Source organism: Papio anubis, unplaced genomic scaffold (genome assembly GCF_008728515.1).
Source record: "Papio anubis isolate 15944 unplaced genomic scaffold, Panubis1.0 scaffold50, whole genome shotgun sequence".
In the NCBI taxonomy this organism is placed as follows: domain Eukaryota; kingdom Metazoa; phylum Chordata; class Mammalia; order Primates; family Cercopithecidae; genus Papio; species Papio anubis.
The window spans coordinates 124,447-147,932 of record NW_022165199.1 but is presented as its reverse complement, the minus strand read 5'-3'; the positions used below and the strand labels follow the sequence as shown (position 1 = coordinate 147,932).

General features: G+C 43.2%; 1 protein-coding gene across 2 annotated transcripts in view; it reads left to right on the top strand.

The window, feature by feature from the left end:
- Window positions 1-20,667, top strand: part of LOC100998161 (very long-chain acyl-CoA synthetase) — a 54,516-nt gene extending 33,849 nt beyond the window's left edge. For both annotated transcript variants that reach the window (XM_021940552.2, XM_009210141.4), the window contains 6 exons: window positions 7,288-7,482; window positions 10,328-10,418; window positions 11,302-11,500; window positions 13,260-13,357; window positions 18,132-18,262; window positions 20,188-20,667. In XM_021940552.2, coding sequence (XP_021796244.2) covers window positions 7,288-7,482; window positions 10,328-10,418; window positions 11,302-11,500; window positions 13,260-13,357; window positions 18,132-18,262; window positions 20,188-20,364 — 891 coding nt within the window. In that variant the 3' untranslated portion in view covers window positions 20,365-20,667. The remainder of the gene's footprint in view (window positions 1-7,287; window positions 7,483-10,327; window positions 10,419-11,301; window positions 11,501-13,259; window positions 13,358-18,131; window positions 18,263-20,187) is intronic.
- Window positions 20,668-23,486: the final 2,819 nt, after the last annotated feature.

The window sequence follows — 23,486 nt, the reverse complement described above, 5'->3', positions numbered from 1 at the left end:
TCATAAAGGGGGCCAAGGACACCCTATTCAACAAGTGGTGCTGAGATAATTGCCAAGCCATATGTAGAAGAATAAAACTGGATTCTCATCTCTCACCTTATACAAAAATCAACTCAAGATGGATTAAGAACTTAAACGTGACACCTGAAACTATAAAAATTATAGAACATAACATTGGAAAAACCCTTCTAGACATTGGCTTAGGCAAGGATTTCATGACCAAGAACCCAAAAGCAAATGCAATAAAAACAAAGATAAATAGTTAGGACCTAATTAAACTAAAGAACTTTTGCACAGCAAAAGGAACAGTCAGCAGAGTAAACAGACAACCCATGGAGTGGGAGAAAATCTTCACAATCTATACATCTGACAAAGGAATAATATCCAGAATCTACAACGAACTCAAATCAGTAAGAAAAAAACAAACAATCCCATCAAAAAGTGGGCTAAAGACATGAATAGACAATTCTCAAAAGAAGATATACCAATGGCCAGTAAACACATGAAAAAATGCTCAATATCATAATGATCAGGGAAATGCAAATCAAAACTGCAATGTGATACCACCTTACTCCTTCATGAATGGCCATCATCAAAAAATCAAAAAACAGTAGATGTTGGCATAGATGCAGTGAACAGGGGACACTTCTACACTACTGGTGGGAATGTAAACTAGTACAGCCACTATGGAAAACAGCATGGAGATTCCTTAAATAACTAAAAGTAGGTCTACCATTTGATCCAGCAGTCCCACTTACTGGGTATCTACCCAGAGGAAAAGAAGTCATTATTCAAAAAAGATACTTGTACATGCATTTTTATAGCAGCCCAATTCACATATATACAATGGAATACTACGCAGCCATAAAAAGGAATGAATCAACAGCATTTACAGTGACCTGGATGAGATTGGAGACTATTATTCTAAGTGAAGTAACTCAGGAATGGAAAACCAAACATTGTATGTTCTCACTGATATGTGGGAGCTAAGCTATGAGGACACAAAGGCATGAGAATGATACAATGAATTTTGGGGAACTTGGGGGAAGAGTGGGAGAGGGACGAGGGATAAAAGACTACAAATATGGTGCAGTGTATACTGCTTGGGTGATGAGTGCACCAAAATCTCACAAATCACCACTGAAGAACTTACTCATATAACCAAATATCACCTGTACCCCGAATAACGTATGGAAAAATAAAAATAAATAAATAGAATCTGTGTAAGAAGTAGCTGGACCTGCTATTCCCCTCTCCCACTGTGTGGGAGACAGGAGGATTTTTCTCTAGAGAGCTAATGAAGCTTTGACCGAAGGACCCCAAGAACAGAGGAGAGCAGGGATGAGGCACTGAAAACAGAAATTAAGAAAATATCTGCATACTAACCAGGGAGACCCTCCCCAGCTCCTTTCCCCTGCACAGATATTGGAACTCCAGTAGCCAGTTTATGCTTGCAGGCAGGATATTGAAGGAGTGTAATTCTTAGGAAGAACTAAACTTTCCCAGAAAAGACATTGGACATGGGCTCATTGCCTCACCAACCAGCAGTGCAGCCCACCTAGCAGTAGCCCCCTCGCCCCGCCCCCACAGAACTGCCCAGTCATCTTTCTGTTGCCTTACTCTTAAATCTGAACAAACATGAAGAATCACCAAGCACCTGAGGAAAGCCTCCTACAGGAAGGATCATCAAAAGAAAAGAAGCATCAATTCAAAAAACAGAAGAGGCCAGGCACGGTGGCTCACGCCTGTAATCCCAGCACTTTGGGAGGCTGAGGCGGGCAGATCACGAGGTTGGGGGTTAAAAACCAGCCTGGCCAACATGGTGAAACCCTGTCTCTACTAAAAATACAAAAATTAGCTGGGCACAGTCGTGGGCGCCTGTAATCCCAGCTACTGGGGAGGCTGAGACAGGAGAATCATTTGAACCTAGGAGGCAGAGGTTGCATTGAGTCAAGATTGTGCCATTGCACTCCAGCCTGGGTGACAGGGCGAAACTCTGTCTCAAAAAAAAAAAAAAAAAAAAAGAAATGTTTTTAATGTGTCATTAATATCCTCAGAGAGACTGAAGAAGATATTGTATCCATAAAACAAGAATAGTGTACTGTTTTACAAGAAAAAAAGAATTAGACTTGAAAATTAAAATGATGTTTAAAAATCTTTAATTCATTGAAAGGTTGGACGATAAAGTTGAGAAATCTTACAGAAAGTTAAAAAGATAAATTGATGGGCATAAAGGGAGAGTAGACAGGAAAATTAGAGACTAATCAAAGAGGTCCCATATATATTTAATTGGAAATCAGGAAAAGAGAATAGAGAAAGTGGAGAGGAGGAAATGATCAAAGAAATAATACAGGAAAACATCTGAGGGCTGGACAGACTGAAAAGACCAATGGAGTAACTAATAAAATTAGTGGAGGAAAAAGAAATTGTGCCATGATGAAATTTAAGACTACCAAAAAAAGATAGTGAAAGTTTGACTTGTCAGTAGCAACACTACAAGCTGAAAAACAAAGGAATGGTGCGTTCAAAAATTCTAGATACAAATTATTGCCCATCTAGAATTCTGTATCCAGCCAAATCATCACTCAGGTATACAATATTCAGATATTCCAAGTCTCCACCAAAAAATAAATAAAATAAAATAAAATAAACTTACTATGTACATACTCCCCTTCCGGAAGTTACTAAAGAAAATATTCCATCCAAACAGGAGAATGAAAAAAAAGGAGAGGAAAACACAGGATCCAGGAAAGAGAGACAAAGGGACCCCCCAGGCTTCGAAAATAACTAGTCCAGATCGGAGCAAAGGAGACAAAGAAGCATAATAGAAAATAGGAAATTCGATCAGCAGACAGATTTCACCATGAGGAAAATTTTAGAGGTTATTGGAGGATAAGGGGAAACTTACCAATAGAAACTAAGGAAATGAAGCAAATGGGCAGAAAGGCAATTAATTCCAGGAAAAATAAAAATTTGTCCATAGCATATTACTTGGCTCCTCAGTGTTGTATTATGGGCAGAATAATGTGAGCACTGAATATTGATTTAACCAAAAATTGTGATACTGGAAAAATGGAAGAGAGAATAGGAAAGAGCTGAATCCTCATCTACCACAATAGGAAATCTGAAATTGATGAAACGAGAAAGAAGTATACGCATTTAATTTAGAAATATGCAGATAGCAAGAAGCAGCTACAAGAGTTAAGTGTCTGCCTCTGGGTGGTAAACTAGGGGTAAAGCGGGGGAACAGGTAGATGGCGTGAATACAGCATTGTTCATTTAAGGGTCTTTCAGGACTATTGGATTCTTACCTTACACTATGTGTGTGGCACTCTCTCTATGTTGCTTTTTTTCCTTTTTTCTTTTTTTTTGGGGGGAGGGGTGGTATTTATTGGTGGGTATGAGTAAGGAGGGGCAGCACAGTGGACGCCCTCTCAAGTGCAGGGCTTTAAAAAACATAAGGAAAAGAGCTCTCTGAAGTCACATTGATTCAGATTTGAATCTCGGAGCAACCGTTTTGCTACCTTTTTGATCCTGGGAAAATTATTTTAAGCTTTCTGAGTCTCCGTTTCCTCAATTGTAATATGAGGCAAATACTTTTATTAGCCATCACCTTTCATAGGGTTCTTTAGAAACAGGTCAACTGCCTGACCCACGGAAAAGCCCTCAATAGAAGCTTTCTGCCTGTTCTAATTACCTGGCACCCTTCATTCCTCTCTGGACATCTTGACCTCTTGCTCTTCATCAGTTATTCAGGCCCAGTGTGGATTTAGCCCCCCGGTGTGTTTGTATGTTTCACCTTAGCTCTAACGTGAAGAAGAAGGTGTTGTTTTGTTTTTGTTTTTTTTTTCTTGTTTAAAAAAAAATAAGCTGGTGACCCTTGATCTAGAAATCAGTTCCTCTGAGGAGTGGCTTTGGTGATGGAGGAACACTGTTCCCCCTGTGGGAAAGGAAAACTTGAGACATACTCTTTCAGCCACTGGTGAGCAGAAGCTTAGGTGAGAACCAGACATCTTAGAAGGCTCCAGGATCTCCCATTCGTGCCCACAAACATTTCCAGCCTTAATCCCTTTTGCTGATGTAATAAGATTCTTCAGCTGGATGATGAAAACTGAGCCTATGGTGTTGTGATTATGAGCTCAGCTACCTGCCACTGGCAGGTGACAGCTGCACCTGTGAGGCTGGCTGGTCAGCTTCCCACACACCCAGGGTGCCTGCGGCCTCCTGCACCCTAAGCCCTGCCCTGACCCGGCCACTAGTTATTGAACAGGGAGTGAGGTTTCCTGGTAGAGATTATTTATTTTACTGCCAGGATTATGCTATATGCAAATCACAGGTCCAGGCACTGGGGATGACATAGAGATACATGTACATTTGGCCTCGAAGGAGTTTGCCATTTAATGAGGGAGATAGGTGATCACCATCCAATAGACAAGGAAATAAGTGAAGTGGGTAAGAGAAGGGCTGCTGGTGGGCTGCATGTGGGATAAGTCAGACTTTGGGTCTACATGCGGGAATGCTGCTTTGGAGCTTCTCATGCAAGCCTGGAGCAGGTGAGCACCCAGCTCAGGTGATTTTCTTTAAGCAAAAGCAAGTCTTCAAACTTGTGTGATGTTTTATCCTTAGGACAGCAGTAGGAGTGGGTGGTCTCTGAATACTGACAGTCCTTATGGAGGAGGATAGTGCCTTGTGGGCAGGGTGACCCTACAATTCATTAGCCAGACAGGGACACTTGAGAGTGAAGGTAGTGAAAGATAAGCAGCATTCCAGGACACGTATAGCCAGGGCTTGCCCTGGCAAACCAGACATATGATCTCCCGACTTACGGGAGCTTGGTAATTATAAAGCGGAGTACAGTCAGTGACCTAGGGACCAGAAGAGAATAGATTCTGGCTGGGCACAGTGACTCATGCCTATAATTCCAGCACTTTGGGGGGCCGAGGCAGGAGGATAGCTTGAGGCCAGAAGTTCAAGATGAGCCTGGGCAACATAGTGAGAACTTCATCTCTACAAAATTAATAAATAAATTAGCCGGGCATGGTAGCATGCACCTGTAGTCCCAACCACTCATGAGGCTGAGGCAGGAGGATTGCAGGAGCCTTGGAGTTAAGGCTGCAGTAAGCCATAATTGCACCAGCCGAGGCAACAGAGCAAGACCCTGTCTCAAAAAAGAGAGAGAGAGCGAGAGAGAGAAAATAGATTCCTATTCAGTCTGAATGTCTAGGTCTCATGCAGGTTCAAAAGGCTTCTCAGGCAATTCTCCCAGACACCCTGGGTAAGAGCCACTGGCAGTAGAGGGCCCTGGTCTCTCTTGACACATTTCCTCCTCAGAATGACTGCTCAGGGGGGTCCATTTTCACCAGTGACCAGCATCAGTCCGCCTCTCTGGTTAGGACTCCTCAAGGAGCCCCATATGTTCTGGCCAAACTACTTAAAGATTAAATGTATATTTTCTGCCTCCCTGGCCCCTTAGCTCCTCCTGCATGGAAACCAATTCAGAGTTTGTCTTGGTGTGGTTTTTAATTGCCCTGCCAAAGTCCCGCCCCCTTATAGTTCTTTTCAGAGAGGAATTCTTATGCCAAAACCACTTCACGGTGATTTCACACTGTAGTAAATAATGTAGAAAATGCTCTAAGCGCTGGGCGCGGTGGCTCAAGCCTGTAATCCCAGCACTTTGGGAGGCCGAGGTGGGTGGATCACGAGGTCAGGAGATCAAGACCATCCTGGCTAACACAGTGAAACCCCGTCTCTACTAAAAATACAAAAAAATTAGCCGGGCGTGGTGGCATGCGCCTGTAGTCCCAGCTACTCGGGAGGCTGAGGCAGGAGAATGGCATGAACCCGGGAGGCGGAGCTTGCAGTGACCCGAGATCGTGCCACTGCACTCTAGCCTGGGCGACAGAGCGAGACTCTGCCTCAAAAAAAAAAAAAAAAGAAAAAAGAAAATGCTCTAAGCAATTGCTGTTTTATCAAAGAAATTAACAGTTGATGTGAGAGGACAGCCCTAATGACCTAGCACTGTTACCCCATTTCATTCTGTATCCTGATAGAATAAAGGTCATAGAGTAACAGAATTTACAGGGTAAAAGTATTCCTATTTATGTTATTTGTCTCTTCCACCAGCCTGTGATTTCCTGGAAGACATAAATTACATTGTTAACATAAGATATCATTAAAACCATCACCGGGCTGGTCTGAAGGTAGTGACTTATCTCACTTGATTGTTCACAGTTATAGATCAAACTTCTTGTTCTACTGTTTCCCCTCTTCTCACTACTGTACTTGACTGTCTTTGTTAACAATTAAAAACAATAAAATAAATGAAACCATCATTGGCATGGACATATTTGTGGGGTCTCCTAAATGAGTATGGTTGAATGGAAGGCAGCCTGGTCATAGCCCCACCTCTCTTGCTGACACCAGAGAGACTCCTTTCAGTCCTTACACCCAAAACAGACTTTCCTTTGTGATCTTTGTTTATAGCAAATCATATTCTTCGCAGGCCACCTGAGGCAACTGGGAGGTGGCCTCCTCCTCCTCTTCCCTCCCCATCCCACAGGGACAGTTCTGTTGTCTCGGTTCAGCTCTGCCTGGTCTTCTGAACGCTGGGGTCTACCTGTTAAACACGGCAGGGCGTGGTCAAGACTCTTCCCTCCAGTTCCCACAGGCTCCAACTGTTGCTCTTTAATGGCTTTGTGGAAAATGGGGCACTCTCTCTCTTTCTCTTTCTGTCTCTCATTGGACTGTGTTTCCTGTTTTCTTCTTCATTGTCATAAAAATCCTAGACACTGCTCAGGGTCCCACTGGTAGGAGATTGTCCTCATCTCTGACAGATCTTTCCCATGTGGCTTCTCCTTTCTGGAAATTCACTAATGTTCACCAGCCCCATCAAGAAAACTATGAACACCTACGTTATTGTAACTATGAACACCTTATACACATCCTTCTAACTTTAGATTGGATATGGATTAAATGTTGGCATCACCTGGTTCTGTCCGATTGTCTCATCTGGCTCCTTAGAAACCAAAATGGGAGAATTGACATGTTTTGGTTATTAAGTCATAGTTCCAGCTGTCAGACCATACTGCTTGTGCTAAAGGAATAGGGAATACTGTGCGTGAATGGCAGGAAAAAGGTAGACTCTAAGGGGCGTTTATAACCAACATAAATATGTAATAAAGGCAATGTCAGTATAAATTAAATACATACAAAATAAAGGGAATTATTACTATGTAAGCATAGGCTCCAGAGATGTTTCAGTTTGGTCTCCTTCTCCCCCTACCACAGAAACCAAATGACCGTGATCATAAAGTGAGACTGGCACTGGGAAATGGCTTGCGAGGAGATGTGTGGAGACAATTTGTCAAGAGATTTGGAGACATATGCATCTATGAGTTCTATGCTGCCACTGAAGGCAATATTGGATTTATGAATTATACGAGAAAAGTCGGTGCTGTTGGAAGAGTAAATTACCTACAGAAAGTAAGTAACATTGAAAAATGAGAGCATACGTAGCCAGTTTTCAGAATACGGAGTCTTCTTAAAAGCCAAGTCGTGATGATGTTATCAGAAGTCAGGCAGCATCAGAGCCATGGCCCATTCCTATCACCAAGAGAGGTTTTGCTCATTCTCTGTGATGATGACTTCAAAACATCAGATCCTCCAATTAAAAACATCTCAACTTCTGTTAAGAACAATCCATTGTGCCCTTGCCATCTGCAACTTAGGCGAAGTCTTCCTGATGCCGTTTATACTTGTATGTGATAAAACACCTGAAGGTTACAAGTTCCATAAGCTTATAGTACACTGTGAAACCTAGTATTTCCCTTTGTGTCGTGCAGCACCATCACCTGGGGAGTTTTTTTATATGCACAGATGCAAGACCCCACCCGTTAGGCTTTGGATTCAGTTGTTCTGAGGTGGAGCCCAGGCATCTCGGTGCTAGGATCTGGTGAACATTTATGTCCACCTAATAATTCCACCAGAAAGATTTTTTGTTTGTTTGTTTGTTTTCGTTTTTGTTTTTTTGAGATGGAGTCTCGCTCTGTCGCTCAGGCTGGAGTGCAGTGGTGCAATCTCCGCTCACTGCAAGCTCTGCCTCCCGGGTTCACACCATTCTCCTGCCTCAGCCTCCCGAGTAGCTGGGACTACAGGCGTCCGCCCCCACGCCCAGCTAATTTTTTGTATTTTTAGGAGAGACAGGTTTTCACCATGTTAGCCAGGATGGTCTCGATCTCCTGACCTCATGATCCGCCCGCCTCAGCCTCCCAAAGTGCTGGGATTACAGGCTTGAGCCACCGCGCCCGGCCGGATATTTCTTATTTTTAAGCCAGCTCACATAGCCGTCTCTTTTCCCTGTCAGTCATTTTATTTCCTGTGGGTCTCTGTTGTCTTTTTTGTACTCAAGCAGTCAGTCGTCCAGATAACCAACTATTCTGCAAATACCCAGAAATGTTCAGCAAATGCTGAGCCTCCACTGGCTTGAGAAGTCACTGTGGTTAGTGTGCCTCTGGACCGCTCATCCCGTCTGGCCATGAAACAGCCGCACCGGGACTTCCACGCAACCTGTGTCCCCAGGGACAGACCAGCAGAGTTCAGAGGACAGTAGTTCGTGTGTGTAAGAGCCCTGGCTCTGGAGAGCAAATCTCAGTGCCACTGTATGCTAGCTGAGTGACCTTGGGCAGGTCCCGTATGTTCCTCAGCCCTCAATTTCATCATCTGTAAAACAGAGATAACAAGAGAAAATACTGAACCCAGTGCTGAGCCCACACTCAGTAAGGGAAAAGGATTGTTGAAAGGATTAAATATGAAAAGGCCCTTAGAGGCTATAGCCCAATGCCTGTCATTTAATAGCCTTGAATAATTGTTAATCGTAATGATGATAATCACTCCATTTCTTATATTCTGGCCTAATCTCAAGGTATTCCCAAGTTCAAGGACCCTCTCTAACAATGACAACAGCTCCACCTACGCTACACAGGTCCCTCCACAGTCCTCTAGACCTGCGCTGTCCAAACGGTAGCCACTAGCTACATGTGGCTACTTAAATTTAAGTTATATTAATAAAAGTTTGAATCTAGTTCTTCAGTCACACTAGCCACATTTCCAGTGCTGAATAGCCACGTGTGGTTAGTGAAGACCATATTGAGCAATGCAGACAGAGAATATTTCCATCATCACAGCAGATTCCTGGGCAGCGCTGCTGCAGACTGAGAATCGATCTCCTACACGTCACTGGAACTGCTGCTGAGAAGGTCCGCTAATGCTGTGCATTACCCATTCTTTACTTTCTCATCCATTGAGTGCCATGTTTTATTGACAGTTTTTCTACTTTAAGCAACACATTAAAAAAAAAAAAACTTTAAAAACCAGATGATCCCATGCAATTGATGTGGAAAAGAACATTCATTACCACCTATAAATTTTTTACATTCCTGCAAATAAGATCTACATTTGTTGACCATAAACGCCACTTATTTTTTTAATGAAGTTGTCTGCTAATACTAAAGCATATGATTGGTTGCTTCATCACATAGACTTGAATATAAATTTGAAATAGACACAGTAATCATGGCTAATAATTATATCCAAATACTGTCATATTTGCATTTTTCTTCCAGTAAGGAAAATAATATATTTATTATTGCTCTTACTGAATTGCTGAAAATTAAATTCTTATGCATTGAATTATGTTTTAAATATGATAGAGTTTTAATAATTTTATAGTCATGGGCATGAAATATGCTTTTGATTCTAAAATATGTTAGATAACATTTCCATAGAAAAGTGAAGAATCTAACAGTGTCATATTAATATAAGGTTACATAAGATTTTAAAAACCCATTTGTGATACATCCACCAAAAGACACAAGAATGTCATAACAGCTTTATTTATAATAGGCCAAAACTAGAAATAATCCAAATACCCATTAACAGGAAAATAGATAAATCAATCATGGTATATTTATACAAGGGAAAATTGCATGGCCATAAAAAACACTAACATGGATGGATGAATATTATAGACATATTGAGTAAAAGAAGCAGACACAGAAGTATACATTCATTTCACTTGTTTGAGGTTTAAGATGAATTGACAGCAATATAAGTCACACTAGTAGTTGACGTCACAGAAGGGCAGGAGGAAACGTTCTAGGTGAAATGAAAATGTTTTCTCTGTCTCTCTGGGTGGCAGTTTTAAGGGTATATGCAAATGCAAAATTTCATCAACCTGTACACCTAAGATATACTTTACATTATACCACAATTAAAAAAGGAAAAATTGTAAAAAGTTTATTCTCAAAATTACACATTTTAATTTTGCTAGAAAATCATAACTTATGACCTGATTAAATATGATGTGGAGAAAGATGAACCTGTCCGTGGTGAAAATGGATATTGCATCAGAGTTCCCAAAGGTACAGTAGACTTTTGTTCAATCAACTTGTGCCCCTTCTTATCTTGACCAAGTGACTTTTAAGGACTAACATATTATTGCCACATGGTAAAATTTATCAGAGTGGGGAAAAGGGGGGTTTATATAAGTACCCTCCAATATACAGGAATTCCAAAGGTGCTAATTTACCACTGCAAATAACATAATTCTAGTTTTAAACCTAGCTTAACAACTTCTTGCTTATGAGGTAACGTTTTGTGGGAAGGGATATGTAATTGTGGTTGCAAAACCATAGTTTTAGGTGGCCTTTACCTTTAAGCTTTAACTACTGGGCGTTTGTGTAAGTGTGCATAAATCATTATTCAGTAAAAGATTAGCAGTAAAAGAATTACAGGCCAGGTGTGGTGGCTCACGCCTATAATCCCAACACTTTGGGAGGTTGAGGAGGACTGATGATTTGAGATCAGGACCAGCCTGGCCAATGTAGCAAAATCCTGTCTCTACTGAAAATACAAAAATTAACTGGGCATGATGGCACACACCTGTAACCCTAGCTACTTGGGAGGCTGAGGCAGGAGAATCCCTTGACCCTGGGAAGCAGAGGTTGAGACTGCACCACTGTACTCCAGCCTGGGCAACAGGGCAAGATTCCATCTCAAAAAAATAAGAATCAAAATAAAATAATTAGGCCATATACAATAATGTACAGTATATGTGTGTGTGGTGTATATATGTGTGTCTGTGATACATATGTACATATAATTCACAGGTATACATGCATGGAAAATGATACTTCCTACAGCCAGTTTGTTGCCAGCAGGTTGTATGGCATTAGTTTTAAGAGAAGGCTGATGTATAAATTTGACCTCTAGCACATAAAATAAGTTTACTTTCTTCTGTTTTAGGTGAAGTTGGACTTCTGGTTTGCAAAATCACACAACTTACACCATTTAGTGGCTATGCTGGAGCAAAGGCTCAGACAGAGAAGAAAAAACTGAGAGATGTCTTTAAGAAAGGAGACCTCTATTTCAACAGTGGAGATCTGTTAATGATTGACCGTGAAAATTTCATCTATTTCCACGACAGAGTTGGAGATACATTCCGGTTGGTTTTTCTGAATCATTGAGCCAAAAACAAACACACGTACAGTTTGGCATACTCCTAGTGGAATCGCATTCCGCTTTGGTTATGGTGCATTTCCTTCCCTGTCTTTGGCACATCAGGTCAAACTCCTGTGTTCCCAGAGAATGAGGAATGAAGTGCATGAAGTGTCACTCTGCAGTGCACAGTTAACTTGGCTGAGCAACACCAGATGAGAATAAGGCAGGAAACCTGTATCTGATTTCTGGAGACAAAAGTACATGTAACTCCTTTTGTTTCTCCTGCATTATTACTGGTCCCTCTCAGGACAGCCAAGGATTTTCACCTTTCCAATCATGGAGGTGTTTAGATAAAATCAGATGCAAATTAGTGTGGAGTTGATCTAGTTGAAGAGGAGGTGAGGAGTTCGGAGTCCCTTCCCCCAACACCTTTCATCCCCAACCAGATGGTTTCCTGCAGAACCCTCAGGTCAGTGCAAGGAAGTTTGGAAGTCCTAATAGACCATGGAATTAACTTCCAACCATAGCACAGTCCTCCAGCCTCAGGACACAGCTTCCTTCCTGTGTAAACTCCCTGAGGGCAGGCCCTGTGTCTGCCTGTTCACCCCGAGCACCTACCATGGTGCCTGACACACATAATCACTTTTTGCATGAATGAATGAGGTTGTCTAACTGCAGTAGAAAGACAGCAGATGAAATGAGGAGAACCAGGCTCACCTCTCCCCCCTGAGCAGCAGTGGTATCAAGACAGGTAACCATTGTGAACCTCAGTCCTTTTGCCCTTGAGATGAGGGTCACAATGATTCGCAGGGTCCTTCCATCTCTACTATTCCATGTCTTAAGATCCATATCACTTTATGCCATCTTCATGCTATTAAGAAGATACTTCTGGGAGGGCTAAAGAATTTTTAATGGGCCAGGCATGGTGGCTCACGCCTGTAATCCCAGCAGTTTGGCAGGCTGAGGCAGGTGTATCACCTGAGGTCAGGAGTTCCAGACCAGCCTGGCCAAATGGTGAAATCCCGTGTCTACTAAAAGTACAAAAATTGCTGGACATGGTGGCACGCACCTGTAGCCCCAGCTACTTGGGAGGCTGAGGCAAGAGAATCACTTGCACCTAGGAGACGGAGGTTGCAGTGAGCTGAGATTGCACCACTGCACTCCAGCCTAAGTGGCAGAGCGAGACTCTACCCACTCCCGCAAAAAAAAAAAAAAAAAAAAATTAATGAAAACAGAATTTAACTCTTTATTAAGTGAAAAAATAGCACCTGGTTGGGCTTTAACATTAGAATCTCCCTGTAACTGAAGTATGATATTTTTTCCTTTCTTGTTGCCATGAGACCCTGAAGTAAAATATGAAGTTCTGTTAAAGAGAACGTCACCAACTGAATTAAATAGCAACTTGAGTTAGTAACTGAGAAGTTGAGAGACCTAAACACAGCAGAAAATCATTGAGATTTCTTTCTAATTTCCAGTGCCTTTCTTAGCCAGGGCTGTATTTTAACATTAGAACATTATTCCGTGTATTGTGTTTCATGTGGTGACATTGAAATTCCACATTTTGTTATCTAGGTCTATACTTTTCCCTTTTATGCCTCAAGCAAGATACCCCAGCCAGGACTAAGGTGGGGAGTTTGAGGGGCCAAGATGAGGAACACGAGATCAGCACCATGCAGAACTCTAAAGGAAACAGCCGCTCTCCGTCATTGCGACCTGGGCCAGAAACCACCATTGACCTCTGCTAAATGTGTCCTTTCTTCCAGGTGGAAAGGGGAAAATGTGGCCACCACTGAAGTTGCTGATATAGTAGGACTGGTTGATTTTGTCCAAGAAGTGAATGTTTATGGAGTGCATGTGCCAGGTATATACAAGATAAGATCTGTATCTAAACCCATAGAGGAACTGAACATAATTTTAGCCCAGGTTTGTCATTGCTTTCTCCTGCCATCCAGAGTTAAACAGCTCTTTCAACTGCCAGGGAGTAAGGAGCTTATGTCTGGCTTATGTTCCATTATAAAAGCCAGCTCAGTACATCTGAACATGGCCTCTTCAGTTCAGCTCCCAGCCATTCTTGGGCTCTCAGGCAAACAAAGCCTCAACTATGGGAGCTCCACATTTGGCACGCCTCCAGAAAAGTCGTGTCATGCTTAAGAGCTGGGAAATGGTGTCCTGGCCTCCAAACTAGGAGGCACAAAGAAAAGCCAGTGCAGTTGCTAGAAGAAAAAGCTGAGGAAAAGTGGATTTTGTACAACCTCTTCTTTTTAAGATTTCTAAGCCCAGTTCACCCCACTAAGTTTCAGAATCATCACACAAGAATGTTGTCACCACAGCTTCATCTACAAATCTGCTTCTGCCAGCAGAGTCAGGAGGGCCAATGTCTGACCTTGAATCCTGGCTTCAACATCTGCCGGCTGTTTGACTGCCGGCTAATCACTAAAATTAAGGATAATGCCAGCCCTGCAGTTAAGGTTGTCAAGAGAACAAATTCATTTTAATTACATCAATGCTAAGCATATATTTATCGGATATATACATAAGGGTTGTTGTGACAATAAATCACATTGATTATACACGTCAGAGAGGATTCCAGCCTCCAAATTACTGTCCAAATATAAGGCACTAGGGGTATTACTATTCCCCCACAACTCATGTTTGGGATTCCCACCCATATTCAAAGTAGAAATCCAGAAGTCCCTCTTTCTCAAGCTGTGACAGTTCTACATGGCCTTGTGCTTGTTCTTTTTTAAAAAATATTCAAGGCCAGGTACAGTGGCTCACTCCCGTAATCCCAGCACTTTGGGAGGCCGAGGTGGTCAGATCACGGGGTCAGGAGATCCAGAGTATCCTGGCCAACATGGTGAAACCCCATCTCTACTAAAAATACAAAAATTAGCTGGGTGTGGTGGTGGGTGCCTGTAGTCCCAGCTACTCGGGAGGCTGAGGCAGGAGAATCGCTTGAACCAGGGAGCCGGAGGTTGCAGTGAGCCGAGATCGTGCCGTCGCACTCCAGCCTGGCAACAGAGCAAGACTCTGTCTCAAATATTTAAGGCCAGATGCGGTGTCTCACACCTATAATCCCAGCACTTTGGGAGGCCGAGGCAGAAGGATCACTTGAGGTCAGGAGTTTGAGACCAGCCTGGCCAACATGGCAAAACTTAGTCTCTACTAAAAATATAAACATTAGCCAGGGGTGGTAGCTCGCATCTGTAATCCCAGCTACTCAGGAGGCTGAGACAGGAGAATCACTTGAACCTGGGAGATGGAGGTTGCAGTGAGCTAGGATCTCACCACTGCACTGCAGTCTGGGTGACAGAGTGAGGCTCCATCTCAAAAAAACAAAAAGAATATTCAAGAATATCTCTTGCTTGTTCCTTCCCAACTCTGGGACAATGACACAAGGGGAACTATGGCCACATCTTAGTGTGAGAGGGGACAGAATGGAAAGGGGTGTGAATACTCCCGTTGGAGGACTCCCCAGGCCTTATGCTGAGCTAACACAAGGGTCTAAGTTGTGGTTGTCAGCCATTGTGCCACCCTGGGCTCTTGCAGACCCTTCCTCAAATGTTGTGTATGCATCTAAATGCTTGATTTTAAAAAGAATAACCACACAAAAGAGTATGTATGAGGCGAGAGAATCTAGAAGATGAAACGGAAGGATCTAGCCTAGTGTTCTTCAAAGTGGGTCCCCAGATCAGCAGTGTCAGCATCGCCCAGGAGTCTGTTACAAGTGCAATTTCTCAGGCCCACCCCGAACTACCGAGTCAGAATCTCCGGGGCGGGGCCAGGAAGCTGTGCTGGCACAAACGTCCCAGACATTCTTAAAAACACTGAAAGTCTGATTTAGGGGGTGATGAAAATGCACTAGAACTAGATCCTGGTGATGATAGTACAACATTGTAAGTGTGTAAAATGCCACTGAATTGTACCCTTTTTTTTTTTTTTTTTTTTTTTGGAGACCGATTTTCGTTCTTGTTACCCAGGCTGGAGTGCAGTGGCACAATCTTGGCTCATTACAACCTCAGCCTCCCAGGTTCAAGCAGCGATTCTCCTGCCTCAGCCTTCTGAGTAGCTGGGATTACAGCCATGTACCACCACGCCCGGCTAATTTTGTATTTTTAGTAGAGATGGGATTTCACCATGTTGGTCAGGCCGGTCTCGAACTCCTAACCTCAGGTGATCCACAGCCCCCCGCCACCTTGGCCTCCCAAAGTGCTGGGATTACAGGCGTGAGCCACCATGCCCGGCAAATTGTACACTTTAAAATGAGTTAAAATGATAAATTTTATGTTATATGTTTATCACAATTTTAAAAAACACACACACTAAAGTCTGAGAAGCACTAACGCCCGGTGGTTCCAAATATTTGGCCAATCATCGGAACCATCTGGGAAACTTCTTAAAGCCTGGATCTAATGGACCAGAAGCTCTGGAGTGTGGGACTCAGAATCTGCATGTCTTTTTTTAATTCCCCAGTGAATCTAATGATCAGTGAGTTCTGGGAGCCACTGAAACAGAACAAAGGGGAGGAGGTTGACAGTCTTACACTGTTGGCAGACAGTCAGATAGGATGAGGAGCAGGTGTATTCTGTGCTGCTCCAGCGATCAGAACTAAAACCAATGGATTAAAATGACCAGGGAGCCAATTTTAGCCTGAGAACTCCCCTGTAACCATCAGTAGAATAGGCTTGTCTCGCAGGATAGGAAATGCCTCCACCAACTAAGGCATGTAAAGAGAAGCTGGATGCCCACCTGGAATCCTGGGAGAACTCTTGCAGCAGTGAAAGATTAGAGATACATTCTAAAGTCCCTCCCAACTTTCAGATTCTGTGATTCTCAATGCCACAACTGCTGTTGTCTGGCCCCCCATCCACAGAGGCCAATCCCATTCCAGAGTAGAAATGCAGCTGGACTGTCTGAAGTAAGGCATCCTTCCACTATGGGTGATTCAGGACAAGGCAGTCACACATCTCGGCTTTGGACCAGGAGAGAATTTCGAGGTTTGGGCCTGGAGTGGAGTTCACTTTTTCTAGGTGTCACACCTGAACTGCCCAACTACTCTGTAGAACTTTCTGCAATGATGGAAATGTTCCATATGCACTATCCAGCATGATAGCCAATAGCCACCATGTCACTATGGAACACTTGAAATGTGGCTAGTGCAACTGAAGAACTGAATTTTTCGTAATATTATAATTGATTTTAGTTTTAATAGCCACAAATAACCAGTGGGTATCATATTAGACCATGAAGCTCTAGAGAACCCTTGGTCAGAATTGACCTTTACAGTTAGCCCAGAACTCCTGTAGGCTGGAACCATCCCCCCAGAGCTGAACTAGTCCCAAACCACCCTCCGAGAGTCGGGGCAGAGGCCTGAGACCTAACAGGCCCATTTGCCCCTAGGTCCAGCGTTGCTGCTACCAGGGCAAGATGCAAAGAGATGGTCAATGCGGAGGATTTCTGTTGCATGAGCCTTAATTCTAAAAGGAACTTATTGGAGACACTTGAGATTTCTAAGACAGGTGCTAAAGACCCTAAACTAAGAGGATCTAGTGCCCCTGCCTCTCTCCCTCAGACAAGAAACAAACCGAATGAGGGGGCATCTTTTTTTCCTTTTGCTGTTTGCCTTCTTTAGAGCTATCGGTAAACACACAATCACCATGGGAGAGATTTCAAAAGCTGGGGCCCAGGTAACCAAGGGAGGCTCCTGTCTTCTATCTGATTACAGCTGAGCAGTTGAGGGAAGTGGATCGGGACTCCTGCTGGGTCTGCTGGATCAGGTAGAAGATACATTAATACCTAATTACCACTGTCCTCACAAGAAGGCAGTTGTAATTGTTGGAAACTGCTCTGGGCTAAATATCCTGCTGTAGGATCTGTTCTCTCTGTGGAGGGCACATCCTCTTGGGACTAATGGGCCTTTAATGGGAGTGCACAAAACAGCTCCCTGTGCCTGCCTTCACCTCCTGTTGCACATCCTCTCCGAAATGCAGACAAGAAAAGCCATTAGAACCTTGATCAGATAAGTAGGTCTCCAAGGTGGTATTTGTGCCCAGAGGTGCAACAAACCTGACACTGCAACCTGAAGAACAATCCAAGCTCAGTAAGTCGTGCCTGACGGTGGAGCAAGGACTTTCACTGGAGTCAAAAATAACTTCCTGTCGCCACCAGTCCAACCTACTCCCTACCCAGATGTGTTTATATAGGCTGCTGAAAAGAAGGATGATGGTTCTAAGCACAGGATCTGGAGCCAGGCTGCCTGAATTCAATTCCATACCCTGCCTAGTATTTGATGTCTGACCTCAAGTAAGTCTCTTAATGTCTTTAAGCCTCAGTTTCTTCATCTGTAAAATGGAGATAACATCTATATCTCTTCAGAAGGTTATGAGGCTTAAGTGAGATTATCAATACAACACACTTAGTATAGGGCCTGGAATATAATAGTCAACCAACTGTTATTATTACTATTAATATTAGTACATTCACTTTAGATTATCTTCGACAGGTATTTGTAATAAAAATTCCAACTATCCAAATGGAACCCATGCTATAAAGTTGTCTGAGTCCACAGTTCTTTGAACTAATAAAGCATCATAAATAGCCATAACACATCTAATTTTTTCTCACTTTATTTCTAGATCATGAGGGTCGCATTGGCATGGCGTCCATCAAAATGAAGGAAAACCATGAATTTGACGGAAAGAAACTCTTTCAGCACATTGCTGATTACCTGCCTAGTTACGCGAGGCCCAGGTTTCTAAGAATACAGGTGAGATCTCTTATTATCAAGTTCAATGATCTGCTCTCTCGGAGATTCCTACTTCTTAGGGAACAACTTGCCTTCTCCCAGGATGACTACATTTGCCAAATTATCACCACACTTTCCAGGAAGCTCAGAAAGAAGTGTCATAGACCAATAAGGAAGTGGTCATATCAGGCTGGCTGGGTGCAGTGGCTCATGCCTGTAATCCCATCACTTTGGGAGACCGAGGTGGGAGGATTGCTTGAGCTCGGGAGTTTGAGACCAGCCTAGGCAACATAGTGAGACTTCATGTCTACTAAAACTAAAAATTTTTAAAAAGGCCGAGCGCGGCGGCTCACGCCTGTAATTCCAGCACTTTGGGAGACCGAGGTGGGCGGATCACCTGAGGTCGGAAGTTCAAGATCAGGCTGGCTAATGTGGTGAAACCCCATCTCTACTAAATATACAAAATTAGCTGGGTGTGGTGTAGCATGCCTGTAGTCCCACCTACTCGGGAGGCTGAGGCAGGAGAATCGCTTGAACCTGGGAGGCGGAGGTTGCAGTGAGCCAGGATCACACCACTGCTCTCCAGCCTGAGCAACAGAGTGAGATTCCATCTCCAAAAAAAAAAAAAATTAGCCAGGCATGGTGACACGCACTTGTAGTCTCATCTACCTGGGAGGCTGATGCAGGAGGATTACTTGAGCCTAGGAAATCAAGGCTGCAGTGAGGTATGAGTGCACCACTGCACCCAGCCTGGGCAACAGAGCAAGGCCCTTTCTTTAAAAAAAAAAAAAAAAAATCAGAAAACAGCTAGCGGAAATCCAATTCTAATCCCTTTCTCCTCACAAGACAGACCAGTTCATTCAGCAAGAGTCTTAGCACGCAACTCACAAAGTCTGTTTGGTGAGTCCTGACGGACATCGCAAATAGAAATGCCCTGATCCTGTTTGTTGTTTCCAGTTTTAAAGAATACAGAAATCCACAGAAGTTCTACACCTTTCCATGGTGTGAAATTTAACTGGACGTTAGCCAGCTGGAATTGCCTAAGACTTAACTATCACCGCTAGGGGAGTTTTTTTCTTCCTCCAACATTAACCCTTCCGTTGGTTTAACATTCTCACTTTTAGATTTTGAGCTCTGTGATTCTATAGTTGAAGACTTGACAAAGGAAGTCTTAAGATTCCAGATATTGTGTGTATAGGATTATTCCTGTTCATAAAGCACCGACATTTGCTTTGCAACCAGATGGTAAAGAGGCATGAAAATGAAATATCCTCAGATATTTTGATTAACACATTAATTGAAGGGAAAATCAGTCTTCAATCTAGTAGACAAGATAAGCAGACTGAGAAAACAGAGTTTTTCTGTAAATGATCCCTCCTTCTACTCCCACCTAGAGTCGGGATATCCTAGTGGTACCTGAAGCCTTACCAAGCAGTAAGCACCACCCCTCTGCTCAGAAATCTGTGCACAGGTATCTCATCATTGGCAGGTCCTCCCTCCCCACCGGTGATCCTAAAGCTTTAAGGGAATAAAAAATACCTCACAAAGGGCTCCCTAATGGAGACCAGCGAAGAATGTATGGGTATCATACAAAACTTTCACTTCACTAGAAAATGTAAAGAGAGTGGATGTTACTTGCTCCTACCACAAAAATGATAGCTATGTGAGGTAATCCATTTGTTAACTAGCTGGATGTAACTATTGCACGATGTATGTGCACTTCAGCACACCATATTGTACATGAGAAAAACACGCAATGTTATCTGTCCATGTAAAAATAAATCAAAATGGAAAACTTTTTTTTTTTAACTTTCACTTCCCAGCTGTCACATGAGCCAGGGATGCCAATGATTTGCTAGATCTCCATGCCCCACCCCTACCCCTTGCCCTGCATCCCAATCTATTGCAAAATGCAACCACAATGTGGATTATTTGATGTTTTTCAGGACACCATTGAGATCACTGGAACTTTTAAACACCGCAAAGTGACCCTGGTGGAGGAGGGCTTTAACCCCGCTGTCATCAAAGATGCCTTGTATTTCTTGGACGACACAGCCAAAACGTATGTGCCTATGACTGAGGACATCTATAATGCCATAAGTGCTAAAACCCTGAAACTCTGACTATTCCCAGGAGGATAACTCAACATTTCCAGAAAGAAACCGAATGGACAGCCACTTGATATAATCCAACTTTAATTTGATTGAAGATTGTGAGGTGCAGTTTTTTTAGGAAATTATGCATACCAGTAAAGGGAGACTTTTTAAAATGACAGCTGAGTCTTTGCAAGTAAAAAGATTTAGAGATTATTATTTTTCAGTGTGTACCTACTGTTTGTATTTGCAAACTGAGCTTGTTGGAGGGAAGGCATTATTTTTTAAAATACATAGTAAATTAAATGAACACCAACATGTGAGATGGCACCATCTCTGTGTTCTTTCCTCACTTTATTCTAATACAAAGCCTGTGTCAATTACTCCAAAGCCTGAAGTTCTCACTGGTAACTTTTCATACGTGTCCCATTCATAAGAGTAATGACATTCTAGGTAAAACTGGCTGGAGACGGGGGGTGGGGTGTGAGGGGTGGTAGGGTGAGGAGGCTGGATCAGCAGAGGCCAACACAGTGGAAATCTACTCCAATGTGAGGAGGCCAACCTTCCCTACCCAGAGGCATCCCGTGCACTGTGTATAGGCAGCATTATCCAACAGGTAATAATGCCATCTATAGTCCTTACAGGAGCCTAATTCTATGGCATCAGAGTTCTGTACATAAAAGGAGTTCAGGCCAGGCACAGTGGCTCACGCCTATAATCCTAGCACTTTGGGAGGCCAAGGCAGGTGGATCACAAGGTCAGGAGTCCAAGAGCAGCCTGGCCAAGATGGTGAAACCCCATTTCTACTAAAAAAATACAAAAATTAGCCAGGCGCAGTGGCAGGCACCTGTAATCTCAGCTATTCGGGAGGCTGAGGCAGGAGAATCGCTTGAACTCGGGCGGCAGAGGTTGCAGTGAGCCAAGATCGCGCCACTGCACTCCAGCCTGGGTGACAGAGTGAGACTCCGTCTAAAAAAAAAAAAAAAGTGTTCAATACATTTTAGCTACATCAGGGGTTGCAGACTCAGGTGTCTTCAGAATTCACATAGGTAATGTGGATGAGAAAAGCAGGTCACAAATGAATGTGGTAAACTTGGAGACAGCCACTAAGCTTCAGTCAGCTGAATATAGGTCAAGTATTGCTGGGATTTTCTGATTATTCAGAAAACAGAAATCCATCAGAACTTATTAACATTAGTATCACTAAAGTTGATCTACAACCCCTGCCCCCAACACACACACACACACACACACCTACTAGGTTTGACTGGCTTTTTAAAAAGAAAACAGAAATCTAGATATGTATATGAATCTCCCAATTTTTGAAATCTGAAGTCTCAAAATTGTTTAAACTTCTATGCATCCCAAACAAAATATGTCTGTGGGCCGGATAAGTCCCAGCTGTCCAGTTAGCACCTGAGTGTCACTTACATGTGCTCCTACTCCCCAGATGGCAACTGGTTTCACTCCAAAGCCAGTCTCCTGCCCACGGACCCTTTTCAAGGACAGGAGGACCTTTAGGATGGCACAGGAGGCTTTGGGAAACTCTGAGGAGCTCTTTCACCTAAGCCCTTTCTCCTTAGACCTAGCTGCTCCCTTCCTGGGTTTAATTGCTTTACCTCTGCATGTATGAGCTGCAACAGAATTCCAGGAGCAGGTCATTGGTGACAGCACTCAAGACGACATGTACCTTACCTAGAGCTTGTCCTAGGCCATGGGAGCATCACGGTCATTGAGTTCACATCCAGAAAGCATGGCCCAAGTTTACCACAGCCTCCCTAGAAGTTTCCATCATGGAGTTTCCCTCCCTAGAGGACATCTTCAGATGACCAGGAGCTGGTATGGCTTGCCCATTCTCCTCCAGTGTAGTCCCCATAAAGCCCCAGGCAAACATATCTAGGACTCCTCAATGATATATGATGAGAGGTGTTGCCACCCCCAGCCCCAACAGAGTACTAGAAATATTTTTTTTAACTCTCTTCACTCTTGGGTGACTTTTAAGAAGAATCATGACCAAAATCCTTGCCCCCACTCATTATACCTAATGATAAACATTTCCTGAGTGCTTAGTATACATCGAGGACTTGAGGAGGGTCTAAAGAAAACTCCAGATAGGCTGCACCTTTGTGAATTTTGCCAGTAATTAGAATGATTATTGTTTGTGAGTCAGCACTTGGGAATTTTTGCAAAATTCTCTCTGCCTTTGAGTTACAGGAGAATGAGGAACCCAAGTAGCGGGAGATAGGACAGCCTTTGAGTATCACGTTGTGCAATTGTGTTACCTGGAATCTTGTCAAAGGAGAAGCAGGATGTCAGCAGGGGTCATGTTAGAGCAGTGGCTTCATTCTGTGTCACAAGGGGTATCTTTTTGGGTAAGAGGTCAGCATTTACACTGTTGGCCAGAATATTCGTGTTATATTAACCAGAGCCTGCTTGCCCCGATCTCGTTTGACCCATGTTTTAGACCTTCCAGTCAGAAACTCAGAGACCCAGGTCCTCACATCCACACCCTGCCCAGCTCTGCCTCCCAGCCTGATGATTTCCTCAGTCTCCCATTTTCCCACACCACCCTGAATCTAGCCAGGTAACACAGCTCCATTGAGATAAATAAAGACACCCCACAATGTCCTCAGCCCCTAGGTTTCCATGTATGTAAACAATTGTAAGCCATCACTTGTGAGAGATAATCCCTTAAAGATTGATTTTTCTCTTTTAAAAGGATAAGAAATTGTGCCCAAGAAATATCTGCACAAGTCATTCTCATTTGAAAATATAAGTGGATATTTGAATTTAAGAAAAATAAGCTGATATCCATGTAAATTATCCAACAGGGCTTTGATTTCAAATGTATTGTTTGGAAACCTGTAATCAGTGCATAGATGGGATGCTATAAGCACCAAAATAATTTGGGGATAAAAGTAGGAAATGTCAGCTTCTGAAATGGAAGCTAATGAGAATCAGTATTAAAATGGGTAAGGTTAGCCAGGCCTGTGGGGTGTGCCTATAATCCCAGCTACTAGAAACTGCCTATAATCCCTGTCCAGAGACTGAGGCAGGAGGATCACTTGAGCCCAGGTTAGCCAGGCCTGGTGGGGTGTGCCTATAATCCCAGCTACTAGAGACTGCCTATAATCCCTGTCCAGAGACTGAGG